The sequence below is a fragment of the Lissotriton vulgaris genome, chromosome 2_1 (assembly GCF_964263255.1).
Source record: "Lissotriton vulgaris chromosome 2_1, aLisVul1.2, whole genome shotgun sequence".
In the NCBI taxonomy this organism is placed as follows: Eukaryota; Metazoa; Chordata; class Amphibia; order Caudata; family Salamandridae; genus Lissotriton; species Lissotriton vulgaris.
Genome location: NC_141687.1, coordinates 266,036,017 through 266,051,512, shown reverse-complemented (window position 1 = coordinate 266,051,512; position 15,496 = coordinate 266,036,017). Strand labels below are relative to the sequence as shown.

Here is a 15,496-nt window from a genome sequence, read left to right as displayed (position 1 = left end):
GACCAGGGGTCGTGGGGAGCGTCCGCTTCCGAAGCAGTCATAGCTGCTTTGTAGTTAAACGCTGCTTTTGGGTGAATGTAAATGTACATGTATTTATATAGCGCAAATCGCCCACATCGCAGGCATCTATGCGCTTGCTTAGGGAACCCGTCCTGGTATTCCCCTGTGAGATACCCCGGCAGGGTATCCACAAGGTGAAAGCCAGGCATCCCGCCGCGAGGGGCCGTTGTGGAGATTAAGCAAGCTATTGCCCAGAGTCGCAGAGTGTGAACCCGTGAGTCGAGTAGGCACCGGAACGAGAATTATCGAGTCCGTGGAATTATTGAGCCCAACCCCCGTCGGGGCGGGGAATTGAACCCTGGTCCGGGGCCGATCTCAGCTTCCGGGTCTGCCGCCTCTAACCCCTGAGCCACACTTCTCCACTGAATGTCATACTTTTTCTAGTATACCCTTTTCATGGTATATTGGTAAATGAGCCCACGTGCTGCTTTAATGCTCGGATCCTCCGGAGCGCTCAAAAGGATTTCGAGTACTAAGATGAGTGATGGATGCAGTGATTGCAGTCATGTGAACTACATTTCTAACTTCACCAAAACGTTCCTTGTGTCAGTAAACAAAAGGGAGCAATAGCTGTGCTTTGCACTGGATATCGGGTTCTGTTTTATAGCTATTATAAATTAAACGTTTTCTTTTTCACTACACAGCCATTTCAAACCAAATGCAGGGGAAGTATTAGTGTGCCTTGATAATACTCTGTTGTAGTTGGCTGTACACCTTTGATCAGTCCTGTAATACTGTGACAACCTCCAAGCACACACATGAACTACTCACATCTTTATACAATTAACTATAAGATACTGTGAGGGTATAAGTGTGTTCTAAGTACTCTAAAGACCAAAACTACAGAACAAAGCAGAATGAAAGGCCCTTGTTCTAGTTAAATCACCCATTCTGACATGTTCTACTGCGCAGACAAAGAAATGATGGGACAAGTTTTTGTGGCCTTAAAATAAATAATAAATATTCTACACAGTTAAAAGGTCTATGTTGCATTATGTTGATGAAATCACTCCACATTGACCTTTCCATCAGGAGCCCTCCCAAAAGTATAACATTCAACAAGTTGAAAAATCATTGAATAGCTCTTTTAGGTAAACGACAGAAATGCTTCTCTGTTGTGTGGGGCATGGATATGTCCTTATACATTCTTGATGACATCTTAAATGCCGTAGGGAGGAGCTAAAAGGATATTAGGCCTTTGAAGGGAGGTATGCGGAGGTGGTTGCATTTGTTAGGAGTTTCCTTCTCTGAAAATGCTGCTTTTGCTGTGGGTGTGGTGATTACATATCCACGCACGCAGGGAAAATACTGGCTCTGGAGAAGTTAATTTCATGACATCAGAAAACATGACATTACTACAGTATAATACTGCATTTAAATAATGCTGTCTAAAGAAGCATGGAGAGGGTGAAGAATAAGGAGAGCTAGGCACAGAGTTTGCATGGATAGGATTGTGGGATTTCACCTGCTGCATCACCTAAGGAGTGAACTGTGTAGTGGGACAGTGGTCTTCCATTCTTTTGTGTTTCAGTGAACACTTAGGGTGCTTTAACTGCGGAGGACCGCTTCCTCAGGCGGATGAAAGGGTGTAGTCAAGGTGTACATTGCTTTGTTATTATTCAATCAATTACATGCCTTTGCAACACTATACAGATGGCCGTTAACCACACCTTTAGAGACCACTTGAGGGAGGTATATCAAGAAGAAGGTCCAGCTACTCCGGACGCCATCGCTTCCTTTTTCGCTGGGGTGGTGCCTTTGAGAGTACCCCCCGGACGAGATGGATGCAGACATCACTCTGGAGTAGGTGTGGGAGGCCTTGAGAGCACTCTTCCCCCAACAAAGTGTTGGGTAGTGATGGTTTTCCGATAGAATGTTATCAAGCATTCAAACCCACACTAACAGAATAACTGCTAGAGGTCTTCAAGGAGTCTCCGGCATGGGTGGGCTTACCCTCCACCAGCCGTGGTCCGCGCAGGTAACAGCGGTGGGGCTGGGTTAGGGGGGGGATTTCGAGGGACGATACCAAGGGAAAATTCATTATTTATTAAATTTTCCCTCTGCATCATCCTTCGAAATCCCCCCTTACCCAGCCACACCGGTTTTACCTGCACGGACCGTGGCAGCACTCCACAATGTGGGAGGGCCATATCTGTAGGATGCCCAAGCTGGGGGAAGACTCACTAGATGCTACATCCTATCCAACTTAAACTATGATCAATTCTGGCATCAAGGTCCTCTGTAAATGTTTGGCACTGCGATTAAAGCAAGTGGTGGCGTTATTAGTTCATGAAGATCATTGTGGGTTCATACCGGGCTCAAGCACAGCCAAGAATCTGAGACACCCATCAGATATACTGCACTCAGTGCAAAGCTGGGACGAGGAGTTGGTATTGGCGTCTGTAGATATGGCCAAGTCCTTCAAATACATTTGACCCAATGCATTTGGCATTGGTATTACAGGGAATGGGATCTGGTCCAATGTTTTGTACCTGGAACAAATTGTGACATACGAATCCTAGGGATCAAGTCAGGAGTGGCAGAGTGGAGTCAAAGGTCTTTGGGGTGCACCACTGCTCCAGACAGGGACATCCACTGTTGCTGCTTTTATTCGCACTGGCGCTGGAACTGCTGGCTATTAGGCTCTGGAGGGTCCTGGATGACCAGTTGAACCGGGTGGGTTACATCTCCCATGTGCTCTCTCTGTACGCACATGATGTTCTGTTTAACATGACAGAGAGAGTTTATACCGGACTTGTTGACACATTTGGGGGCATTTGATCTGGTAGCGGGCCTACGGGTAAACAGAAACAAGACAGCACTGTTCTCATTGGGTGCACTGGCGAAGGTCCCGGTTAAATGTCTTCCAGAGCAGGGTATGCACTGGGAGGTGGAAAAATTCAATACCTTGGCATAATGGTTGCAGCAGCGTCTGAAAAACAGTACAATTATAATACTGGGACGATGACAGAAGGCTTGTATTGTATTGTATTGTATTTAAATGTATAATGCCCGCAGCTACCCGCATGGTGTCTCCCGGCGCCAACTAAAGGCAGTGGTAATGAGGTCAGGAGGTCATCACTGAGGGAAGAGCATGGTTTTAAGCTTTTTACGAAATTTTGTCAGGGAAGGCTCAAGTTTCAGTGGAGCCGGGAGAGCATTCCACAGTTTGGGGGAAAGACAGGAGAAGGAACGTCCGCCCATTCTTGCCAGTTTGAAACGTGGAATTAGGAAATTCCCTTGAGACGAGGATCTGAGAAGGCGGGAAGGAGCGTAAGATTGGACGAGAGATTGGAGGTACGCAGGGGCTAGCCCCTGCTTGATCTTATGCATAAAGCAGAGGGCTTTAAATTTGATTCTGTTTTCAATGCGGAGCCAATGTAGATCTTTAGGATAAGGGGAAATGGGGGATCTCCAAGGAACTTTACAGAGTAGGCGAGCGGCCGAGTTCTGAACAAGCTGGAGTTTCCTCTGTGTCTCCGCAGTGACTCCAAGGTAAAGTAAATTACCGTAGTCCAGGCGCGAGATGACTAATGCCTGGACTACCGTACACCTTGTCGAGTCCGGGAGCATCCAGAGGATTTTGCGGAGCCATCCAAGGATGGAGAAACAGGTGGCTGCCACTCTGACTACTTGGTGCCGCATGGATAGTGAGTCATCCAAGACAAAGCCAAGGTTCCGTACCTGTGTAACAGGCAGGGGTAGTGGCCTCATTTCTGGTGGCAAATGTTGAGGGCCCCAGAGGTGTCTGTGTTTGCCTAGGATGACTACCTCCGTCTTATCTCCGTTCAATTTCAGGAGATTGGTCCGCATCCATTCCGCCACTCGGCTGAGCCCCAGTTTAAGAGCAGACGGGGCACAAGCCTTGGCAGGCGAGAGGGAGAAAATGATTTGAGTGCCGTCTGCGTATGAGTAAAGGGAAAGACCAGAGTCTTCCACAATGCTAGCCAGGGGCCTCACGTAGATGTTAAATAGCATAGGGCTAAGTGGGGACCCCTGAGGCACCCCATGCGCAGACGAACGAACAGAAGAAGCTGAGTTGGAGGAAAAGACATGAAATGAACGATCGCTCAGATAGGTAGAAAGCCAGGCCAATGCAGGTCCGGTCACCCTGGCCGCCTTCAGTGCTTTCAAAAGGACAGGGTGTGAAACCGTATCAAATGCGGCGCTTAAGTCTAAAAGAATAAGCGCCGAGGTTTCACCCTGGTCGAGGCGGGAACGTAAGTTCTCAGTAACCCCTAGATTGCATGAACTTATCCAATTCTGAACCGGGCTACCTCGGTCTATAATGGGTAGGGTTGCCATCAACAAGATGGTGTTTCTCCCCATGTGTCTACATGTGATACAAGACTCGCTGTGAACCCGTACCTCATACCACTTTAAAGCACCAAAATAGTCTACTGTTGTTGCTGGTTTGGGTAGGAAAAATAAGTCGGCTGGCCTTGGACACCCTAAAGCTTGATCCAAGAGATGGCAGAATGGTGCTACCGGATATGGAGCTGTATTATTATGCAGTACATGTCCAATATGCAGCGAAATGGGTAACGGACTCTGACCGCAGTGAGAAACGGTTGCTATGGGGGATGTGTGGGGTACACTTCTGTAGGGACTATTGATATAGGGGCTTAACCAAGATGTGGAATTTATCAAATCTGGTACATCACACTGACTGGATCTGCAAGCAAATAGTAACTAGCGTTCTCACTTTCAGGCCCGGACTGGCGGTTGCGGACACCGGGAAATCCCCCGGTGCGCCACAAGGGTGGGGGCCGGTTTTGGTGCCCTGGGGGTCGTTTTTGTCACAGGGCCGTTTCTGCAGCATAGCTGTAAAATCGTCCCTGTAACAAAATCGGCCCCGGCAAAGAGCTCCTCGTGGGGGGTCGGGGGGGGATCACTTTGCCAGGGCCGGTTTTTGTTCCCAGTCCGGCCCTGCTCACTTTGGAGGCCTGGCCCTGTGGACACTGAACTCATTGAATGACATTAGCCTGTATGAACAAGTTACTTACCTTCGGTAACGATATATCTGTAAGAAACATTAGTTAGTGTTAGATTCCTTACCTTAGAATATCCCCAGGCGTCAGTCTGGATCCGGAAACTTTTGCGTAGCAGTACCCCTGCGCGTCGGTAGGCGTCGTCTGCAGGCGTCCCCTGCGGCTCCGCGTCCGTCGTCGGCGTCGTGCGCCGTGATGACGTCGCTGGAGTATATAGACGCCGCCTCCGCGCGCTGACGTCAGTTCTTTGTACACAGCTTTTCCGCGCCAGAAAACGCAGAGCCATGAGAGAACCAACACTGGTGCCATTTGAAACTAGGGCCCTGAAAGGGATGTCCTTAACCCTAGGTATCAGTTCGCAGAACGGGGAGGATGGGTGGGTTCGGTAAGGAATCTAACACTAACTAATGTTTCTTACAGATATATCGTTACCGAAGGTAAGTAACTTGTTCATCTGAAAGAAACACGTTAGTGTTAGATTCCTTACCTTAGAATAGATACCCCAGCAATACCAACCCCGGTGGTGGGTCTGCGAACCAATACAATCCTACACCAGAAAGTCCTGGAGGACCGAACGGCCAAAGAAGCCACCCCTCCGGACTTGACTGTCCAGGCAGTAGTGCCTCGCAAAGGTGTGCAGCGAGGCCCACGTAGCCGCCTGGCAAATGTCCTGCAAAGGGACACCCCGGCCCAGGGCAGTAGTAGCCGCCGTGGCCCGAGTGGAATGGGCCCTTAGCCCAACAGGAGGCTCCTTCCGAGCCAAAGAGTAGCACGCTTTGATGCACAGAACGACCCACCGAGAGATGGTTCGTTTACACACCGCCCGTCCCTTCTTCGCACCCAAGTAGCCAACAAACAGTTGGTCATCCACCCGGAACTGGCGTGTGCGATCCATATAGAATGAAAGTGCACGTTTTGGGTCCAGACGATGGAGCCACTCTTCATCCTTCGAAGGATGCGGAGGCGGGAAGAAGGAAGGGAGGGTGATGGACTGCCCGATGTGAAAAGCAGAAACTACTTTGGGCAGGAAAGAAGGTCTAGTCCTAAGAACCACCTTGTCAGGATGAATGGACAGGAAAGGGGGTTGGACAGAAAGAGCCTGGAGCTCACTCACTCTCCTGGCAGAGGTGATGGCAACCAGAAAAGCCGTCTTTAAAGTCAGGAGACGGAGAGGACAAGAATGAAGGGGCTCAAAGGGAGCACACATCAAAAAGGTTAGAACCAGGTTCAAGTCCCACTGAGGCATCACAAACGGAACAGGAGGATACATGTGTGTGATGCCCTTCAAGAATCTTGTTACAATTGGGGACTTGAACAAAGAAGGCTGATTCGGAAGCCTTAGAAAGGCGGAAAGGGCCGAAAGGTAGCCCTTGATAGTGCCCAGAGCAGAGCCCTGCTGGGCAAGAGAAAGAAGAAACAGAAGAACCTCTGAAAGAGGGGCAGAAAGAGGATCCACAGCCTTTGCTGTGCACCATGCCACAAATCTGTTCCACCGACAGGCGCATACCGACTTAGTGGAGGGACGCCTGGCTGCCAGAATTACATCACAGACTTCAGGAGGCAAGTCAAATGGCCTCAACTGTCGCCGCTCAATCTCCAAGCATGGAGGTGGAGACTGGACAGGTTCGGGTGGAGGACCGTCCCCTCCTGCTGCGACAGAAGGTCCTCCTGAAGGGGCAGGCGGATCGGGGGACCGAATGACATGCTGAGTAGCTCGGGATACCAGTACCTTCGAGCCCAGTCCGGAGCCACAAGGATATCTTGGGCCCGGTCGCGCCTGATCTTCTTCAGCACTCTGGGCAGAAGTGGTATGGGCGGAAAGGCGTATAACAGACCGCAACTCCACTCGCGCCAAAAGGCGTCGCCGTGCGAGTGCCGCCTTGGAAATTCCAACGCGCAGAACTGATGACATTGCGCGTTCTCTTCTGTGGCGAATAGATCTAACCAAGGCTCTCCCCATTGCAGAAAGAGGCCTCGCGCCACGTCCGAGTTCAGACGCCATTCGTGATCCATCGAGCACCGACGGTTGAGTTCGTCCGCCCTGGCGTTCAGAGAACCTGCCAGGTGTTGAACCGTCAAAGTCACGCCCTGACGTTCCAGCCACTGCCAAAGGCGCAGAGCCTCCTGGCAAAGGGTCCACGACCCCACTCCGCCCTGTTTGTTGCAGTACCACATGGCGGTGGTGTTGTCGGTGAACACCTGCACCACACTCCCGTTGACAAAGGGGAGGAATGCCTTCAGTGCTAGACGAATCGCCCGTAGCTCCAACAGGTTGATATGGAGCCGGGACTCCGCCGGAGACCAGATGCCTCTGATCTCCGCCTCTCCCAAGTGGCCTCCCCAGCCCTGGAGGGACGCGTCCGTCACGACAACGTGCTCCGGTTGGGGAAGGGAGAGGGATCTGCCTCTGACCCAATCGCGGTCCGTAAGCCACCACTGCAGTTGTCTCGCAGTGCCCTCCGAGATCAAGACGTGGTCGGACAAGTTGCCCTGATGCTGGGCCCACTGAAACTTCAGGTCCCACTGCAGAGCCCGCATCCGCCACCGGGCGTGATGCACCAGAAGGATGCAGGAAGCCATCAGCCCCAGCAGCCGCAGCGTCAACCTGACCGAAACCCGGGATAGCGGCTGAAAGATGGGAATCAAAGCCTGTATATCCCGGACCCGCCGTTCCGGAGGATAAACCCGAAACTGCGCCGAGTCCAGAACCGCTCCGATGAAAAGGAGCTTTTGAGAGGGACACAGGTGTGATTTCGGCACATTGATGGAGAACCCCAGGTCATGCAAGAGGTCTGCCGTCATCTGAAGGTGGTGGATGACTGTCTGGGGCGAGCCCGCCTTCAACAACCAGTCGTCTAGGTAGGGGAAGACTGAAACCCCCAACCTGCGCAGATGGGCTGCGACCACCGCCAACACCTTTGTGAACACCCGTGGGGCGCTGGTAAGGCCGAAGGGGAGCACGATAAACTGAAAGTGCTCCTGGCCTACCGTGAACCGCAGGTAACGCCGGTGGGCCGGCAGGACGCGGATGTGAAAATACGCATCCTGCAAGTCCAACGCTACCATCCAGTCTTGCGGGTCTAGAGCAGCCAAGACCTGAGCCAAAGTCAACATCTTGAACTTCTCCTTCCGGAGGAAGCCGTTGACGTTCCTTAGATCCAAGATAGGACGTAGGCCCCCCTTGTCCTTCTTGGGTACCAGAAAGTAGTGGGAATAGCAACCACGCCCTACTTCTGGCCCAGGAACGCGCTCGATGGCCCCCTTGGCCAAGAGGGCCGTAACTTCCTCCTGCAGAAGTGTCAAGTGGTCCCCCGACACACGGTGGTTCTGCGGTGGCATGGCTGGAGGAGTAGTCTCGAAGGGGAGGGAGTAGCCCCTTCGGACGAGTTGCAGCACCCACCTGTCCGACGTAATTGTGCGCCAGTGAGCGTGGTGATGGCGAACCCTGCCACCCACTGGCGTCACACGGGGCCGAAAGCACGGACTAGGAGGATTTGGAGGCAGATGCTGCGGGGGGAGGTGTGGCCTGACCCCGCCATTGACCCTGACCGCCGCCACGGCGGTTTCCACGGCCGCCACCGCGTTGAAAGGATTGTTGCGGCGCGTGGCTGGCAGCACGTGTGGGGACGCCCCTTCCTTGGCCACGAAAGGAGCGAAACGAACCTGTTTGCTGGCGCTGGGTCGAAAGACCCAAGGACTTGGCCGTGACCCTGGAGTCCTTGAAGCGTTCCAGCGCGTGGTCCGCCTTGTCACCAAAGAGGCGACAGCCATCGAACGGCATGTCCATCAAGGCATTTTGGACGTCTGCCGAAAAGTTGGCGGATCTCAGCCAGGCGTGGCGACGAAACGCCACCGTCGTTGACATAGCTCTGCCCAGCGAGTCGGTCGTATCAAGACCACACCGTATGGAATATTTAGCTGCATCTCGGCCCTCAGCCACAGCCTTGCCGAGCTTCGCCCGCACCTCCATGGGGCATTCTGGCAGCAGTTCCGCGACCGTGTCCCACACGGAGTGGGTGTAGCGGCCCAAGAGGCATGCGGTGTTGCAAGACCGCAGTCCCAGACTCAGGGACGAGAAGACCTTTTTACCATACTAGTCATACCTCTTGGATTCCCGATCGGGTGGGGCCGACGGGAATGCGGTCTGGGAGGTAGAGGCCTGGATCACCAGACTCTCGGGGTTGGGATGGGTGGACAGGAATTTGGGGTCGTCCGGACAAGGACGGTGGCGTCTGGCCACGTTCCGATCAACAGGCGAACCTGAAGCGGGCCTGGACCACGTGCCCAACAGAACGTCTGACAAGGCTTCGTTAAACGGCAGCAGTGGCTCCTGTGGGCATGACTGCGGTTTGAAGACCTCAGTGAGGATGTTAGGCCTCACGGCCGCGACGGGGAGCTCAAGGTGTAAGGCCTTGGCAGCCCTCATCAGGACCACTGAATATGGAGCTCCCTCCTCCGACGCCACGGAAGGAGGAGAGACAAAGCCAGGGTTAGGAGAGTCATCCAGACCACTGGCATCCCCCAAATCACCTGTCCAGTCCGGGTCATACTGGCACTCACGTGACAGAGGGTCCTCAGACCCCTCCCAACCTTCCCCGTACTCTTCATCATCTCCGTTCTCGGAGTCAACGATGTAGACCGGCTCCTCGGGGTTCACAGGCCCCATCGGCGTCGAGCCCAGCGTCGATCGACGCCGGTCCGACTCCGCGTCCGGATTCGGGGAGGGAATGGGGACGGCGCCGGCCGGAGCCGGCACAGGAGAACCGGCGCCGCGCGGGGGCGGCGTCGGGGGCAACCCCGATGGAATCGGCGCCGAACCAGCCGGCAGGCCAGCCGGCGTCGACCCCGAAGGCCCTTGCGGCGCCGGGGTCGGAGCCGTCGGCGGCACCGGGCCGGAGCACCCGATGGCGTCGAGTCAGGGACACCCGACCCGCTAGGGCCCCCGGACGGTAGCACTGGGCCCGAAGGCGCCGTAGGCCCCGTCGGAGAACTGAGCCTCCTCATGGCCATGAGGAACGCCTCAATCTCCTCAGGCGTCGCACCGTGCCCAGGGACCGGAGGGTATGGGGCAGGCCGCGCCGGCGACTCTCGCGGAGCCGCGGGGTTGGGGTCACCTGAACCCCCGGCCGCGTCGCGCGAGCGTCGGGGGGAGTCGGGGGTACGATGACGACGCCCCGACTTCTTGTGTTTCTTACCTGACGAGCCCGACGAATGGTGACGACTTCCGGAGCGCTCGGCGCGGCTCCGCGACCGCTCCCTCGAACGCTCCCTGGACCTCCGGCCGGACCGAGACCTCTCCCAACGCGGGGACGACACCCGGAGCTCAAGCAGCTTGCGAGACCGCTCCCGTCTAGCCTGGTTAGTGAGAGCCCGGCAGTCGACGCAGGCGTCCACGTCGTGGTCGGGGCCCAGGCACCGGAGACAGAGTCGGTGATGGTCCGTGACCAACATCGTGCGGTCACACCCGTCACAATTCTTGAAACCGGGCATCCTACCAGGCACCAAAAAGAGATTAGAAGTTTAACAAAGTTGGTCAAAAGACCGGAGTACTGCTCTTCGGATCTGCGCTTACTGGCGTGGAAAAAAGAAGAACTGACGTCAGCGCGCGGAGGCGGCGTCTATATACTCCAGCGACGTCATCACGGCGCACGACGCCGACGACGGACGCGGAGCCGCAGGGGACGCCTGCAGATGACGCCTATCGACGCGCAGGGGTACTGCTACGCAAAAGTTTCCGGATCCAGACTGACGCCTGGGGATATTCTAAGGTAAGGAATCTAACACTAACGTGTTTCTTTCAGATGTTACACGCTGGTAGTTGGGTGGATGCCGGGTTCTGGGTTGAGGGGTGAGGGGAAACGCTTTATCTCATATCAAGGAGTGCCGGAGACATTCTTGTTGGGTACGGGCCAATTTTTACAGTATGCCAAGATTGTCCAAAACACCAGGGAAATTTGGAGCAAATTCCCAGAGTCACCCCCACAGTCAAAGGTCCTTAATGTGCAGTTGACTGTGGAAGAGGTGGGGACACTTAGTGTCCTGGATGTAGAAGGCTCTCAAGATGGGTAGGCTTGGAACACAACTGATGGCTCATAAGGCATGGGGGAGGAGCTAGGGGGACAACTTACAGATAAGAGACTGGAAAATGACCAGTACATTGATTAAGGGGGGTCTCTGGAAATGTTAGATTTAAATGACTGCATTTCAATTATGTACATAGTACGTCCCTCACAACAGTTAAACTACACAGAGTATATGTGAGATGTTTAATGGCAGGGTAATACCAAATTCCTTCATTTGGCATGGCATTGCAATGAGGTCTTGACATACTGGCAGGCGGTGGTTGAGCAGATCTGGGAAGCAACTGGATTGCGTCTCGACCTCTCGCCTGCACAATGCTTGCTGGGTATAGTAAGCCGCCCCAAAAATAGTTAAATTAAATATAAATTTCTTCAGCTCATGCTGCTCCTGGCGGAACATTGAATTGCCATAGGGTGGGTGCATACAAATTGATAAGAGGTACTCTTGAATAGGTGCTGGCCAAGGGGGTCCACATGAGTTATTGATGACTTCCAGGATTGGGGAGACAAACTGAAGACGTGGGAACGGGGAGGGTGGGAGGGCGTCTAAGAACAGCACACCCTAGGGGGGCTCTCCAACGCCCTAGGGTCACAAGGGCTTAGGGCTGTACTATCACGGTACATCCACGGATAAAGGAAAGGATACTTCCTTGAATAAGAACAATGGAGGGGTATAAATAGAAGATGGGAGGGGAACATCACGAAAAGGGTAGGGTCCCTATAGATGTGCAGACGTGCTAGCAGAAAAGAACTTATAGGAGTCACGGTTGCAGTGTTTTCATATATTTATGATGCATATGTTAATGTGCAAATGCATGAAATATGTTGAAAACAAAGTACATCCTCTGCATTGCTGTTACCTTCCAGATGTCGATCTGAATTTGGCAACCAGAAGAACGTTGAACCAACTGGAAGATTCCATTCCTGTCTTTCTTCCGGACTTGCACCTTTTGTAATCTGCAGTAAGATTGAGCAAAACAAAATGGCAGCATTAGACGGATTTGCTTTTACACTGCTAGCTTTAGAACACTTTTAAAAGTTCATTTTTATGAAAAGAACAAATTAAAATGCAGTGCACACCAATCCAAAAAAACACACAAAAAGAACAAATGTTCACATGAAACAAGTAGTTAACATGGTATATGCAGAAAAGATTGCAAACCTGATAGAAGATATGAAAGTTCCTTTCCAAGGAGGCCTGATGGGCAACCCGCGTTTTTTCTAACAGGTAAGTCTGGATGGAGGCACCGGTCAGAAGCTGTGTTCTGGAAGGAACAAATTATACACAGGAAGCAGATTAGAAATTCCAGACCCAACCATTTTCACCATTCTCCTGCCTAGTTGAACTATAGAGACCATAAATGGTCTCGAGATGTACCCTTGTATTGCAAGTCCTATTACACTACTATGTCCGCACCAAGCCACTTGCAATTCATAATTTTCTTCTGTGCTACTTCTGTGGGGCTAACTTTCCCTGTTCGTAAAATCATATGGTCTAACGTAGCTTCCCGAGCCTCATCACTTCCAGCCGCATAGTCGGCCCTCATATCTAGAAACGTTCTTTCTATAAACATGTTTGACTCTTGCACTTAGCTTGCAACCTTAATGAACCCAAATATCTCCTACGTAATTGTTCCAGTCTTTCTTTTAGTGCATAGATGCTCCGACTCAGGGGTCTTTCCAAGAACTTATTGCCAAAACCGTGAATGAATTTGACAGTCAGTCTAAGGACTGTGTGCTCTGCAGGTGAACATAGTAATCTAGACTAAGTATAATTTCCGAAAGATATGGACTTAAACCCCCCACCGTGCACCTCAATGTTTCTTTTGCACTCTGTTCATATCCTCATTTGGAAACCCTCAGATAGGATAACATCAAGCTCTATTTAGTTACCGTAAGAGCGTGTGTATTTTCCTCTTTGATTCACAAAACATAGCAGGGCTGAACCTTGCAGAACAGAATTTTCGAACCACTCAACCATTTGTAAAATCGGGCCTCATTTTAAGGTCAAGCATAGCGCATCGCGCATGCGCTGCTCTGCGAGGCTTCTTTTGTCTACTCTGTATGGGTCTGACTTCTCCAACCCATTGGATTGGCTTTCGTGTGTGTCTTTTTACAATCAAAGCCTGCAAATGGCTAGAGGTGGGTGCCTGTCCCACCTCATCTGAAAGGTTCACTCCCACAGCGTTTTGCCGCAGGAGCGAGCAGTGATGCACAGGGCTGTAGTGCCTCCTTCTCTACGTGTGCCCGCCCCATTACTCCTTTCTGTGTCCCTCTGCCATCTTTGCCTGCTTGCACCACACTCCCCCTTGCCTCTCTTTGCCCAACCCACCACTCCTCTTTGTGGCCCTTTGCCGTTTTGCTCGTCAAGTCTTACGCTTTGGGGGCCAAACCAGTTTGAGCATAGTGGCCGTGACTAGCTTTACTTTTAGCTCCTCACTGGTGCATTTCATCCTCAGCTTCTGCCCAATTGATTCCCCTCACGGTCTTCCACTACTTTCTGAAACTAATTCTTCCTCAGCCCGCCCCATTTCGAGTGGAGTTTAATTAAATTTTGCATTTGAAAACATTGTCTTGAGTATGGGTTAAATGCCAGGCTCGGGTTGCGAGTGGCAAGGCCAGAGCAGGCGGGTACCACGGGAGGCTTCCTTGATGCCTGGTATACTGCTGGTTCACATGGCACGGCTCGAGTGTTTTCAGGATGGTGTGGGCAGCTCTGCAGAGGAAAGGGAGCTCCTCAGACAGCAAATCAAAGCCTCCGTACTTTGAGCTGAGCGTGCCATAATTTATTCTCAGTTCAAACGTGTTTATCAAAAATGTAGGGCAGCCTCTTACTGCCCTGCATTGCCATTCTCTTTGTAAACAACATGGAGTGCTGGACTGAAGCAGCCCATATGAATGCAGTTCCGGGTGCCGCAGTCACCCCCATTGCACCCCTGTCCTGACCATGGTTTCCCCTCTTACTCTTGAACTACTATGTAAAGCACTGCATTGCACGATACCCTTATACTCTGTACCGCTGCTTGACTGTGGTTCTGTTAGAGCTACTTATTTATTACTTTCTCCACATTTTAGTTAAAATGCTATACTACCCTTGGCTGCTTCTGTTTACATGCAAGTCTTCTTTGTGTGCACGTCCAGCAGGTCTCCCTTCCCCCACCGATCCCTCTGCAAATATTAAACAAACAGCAGGAAGGGGGCGTTTCTAGAGTTAGCTAATTTATTTTCTGGGGTCATCTTTTAAACGTCTTTTTTCAAAAACATGCAGGGCCATCTCCGTTGGGGACGTTTCATTTCTCGTATACAAACAAGTTGTTTCTGTCCCTAGAAGAGGTATCCACGTCTTATTTTTTTATTTTGGCCGGGGGCAGCTGCCACAGGATGGAACAGAGAAGAAGGTCAACAACTTTATCAAGGTTTGCTGGGAGGCTCGTTGTTTTGCCTGAGCCCTTCTTCCCTAATTTTTACCTTCTTTCCTCTGCTGTCCATCTAGTGCTCTTCCTTAACTCTCACTGTCTTGCCTCAGCCCTTCATCCCTGATTTCTGGTCCTGTACTAGACTGTAGTTCCACTTTTGGCTTAAACATTAACAAAGCCAATAGATCTGCCTGAACACTTATAAGGTCCCAAAGGCGAGACCTGTTGGCTATGCCAATGCTTGTTTCTCTCCTCCCATCAATCTTGTCACAGTCAGTTTTCATAAACTAAAGATAAGCATACTATACCTCCAAATCCCTTATGGATTTTCTGAACGAATGTGAAAAGAACTCACACGTGCTGTGATATAATTAAAATATTGCTCAACGTAAAGAGTGCTACAGTTAGTAGTTTCACACAAAAAAAACACGGACGCTAATAGGGTCCCCGATTTACTGAGCACACGCGCCTTCTTCTGTAGTGTAGTTCCTATTTTCCCAATAGGCTCTGCGCATTGGAATAACATAAACATCAGTGTAGACGTAGGACTGAGGTCATCTAGGTCTCTACTGACTATGTTAAACTTAATTTAGGTTTGCGCCAGCTAGCTCAGAGGTCACTGGAAACTTCTTGAAGGAATAGGGAGGGACAACCTTCCCTGGCTCAGACAAGAAGGGATTCAGTTTCCGACAACCGCATAAACATGACAACTTTGCTCCCTCAGAATAAGAGTATATCTCTAGCGTTGTGTGAAAACAATAGACAGCTATTTCACTCAGTCAGCAGTGTATACTTAGTTTCACTTGAGTGCAGAGAAATAGAGAGACGGGCGTTTTCAATAAAAAGGTGTTATTTATTGAGCAGTCTTCTTTCTCATGCAAGAGAAGTGAATTGCCACAATTGCAATACTTATCGTAAAGTAAAGTGCGTACAGTAAAAGTAGTATTAT

General features: G+C 51.4%; 1 protein-coding gene across 2 annotated transcripts in view; it reads right to left on the bottom strand.

The window, feature by feature from the left end:
* The window catches only part of MYO19 (myosin XIX), a 603,741-nt gene that overhangs the window by 382,049 nt on the left and 206,196 nt on the right, over nucleotides 1-15,496 (bottom strand). For both annotated transcript variants that reach the window (XM_086954910.1, XM_086954911.1), the window contains 2 exons: nucleotides 12,294-12,396; nucleotides 11,992-12,088 (listed from right to left, as the gene is read on the bottom strand). In XM_086954910.1, the coding sequence (XP_086811036.1) occupies nucleotides 11,992-12,088; nucleotides 12,294-12,396 (200 nt within the window). The remainder of the gene's footprint in view (nucleotides 1-11,991; nucleotides 12,089-12,293; nucleotides 12,397-15,496) is intronic.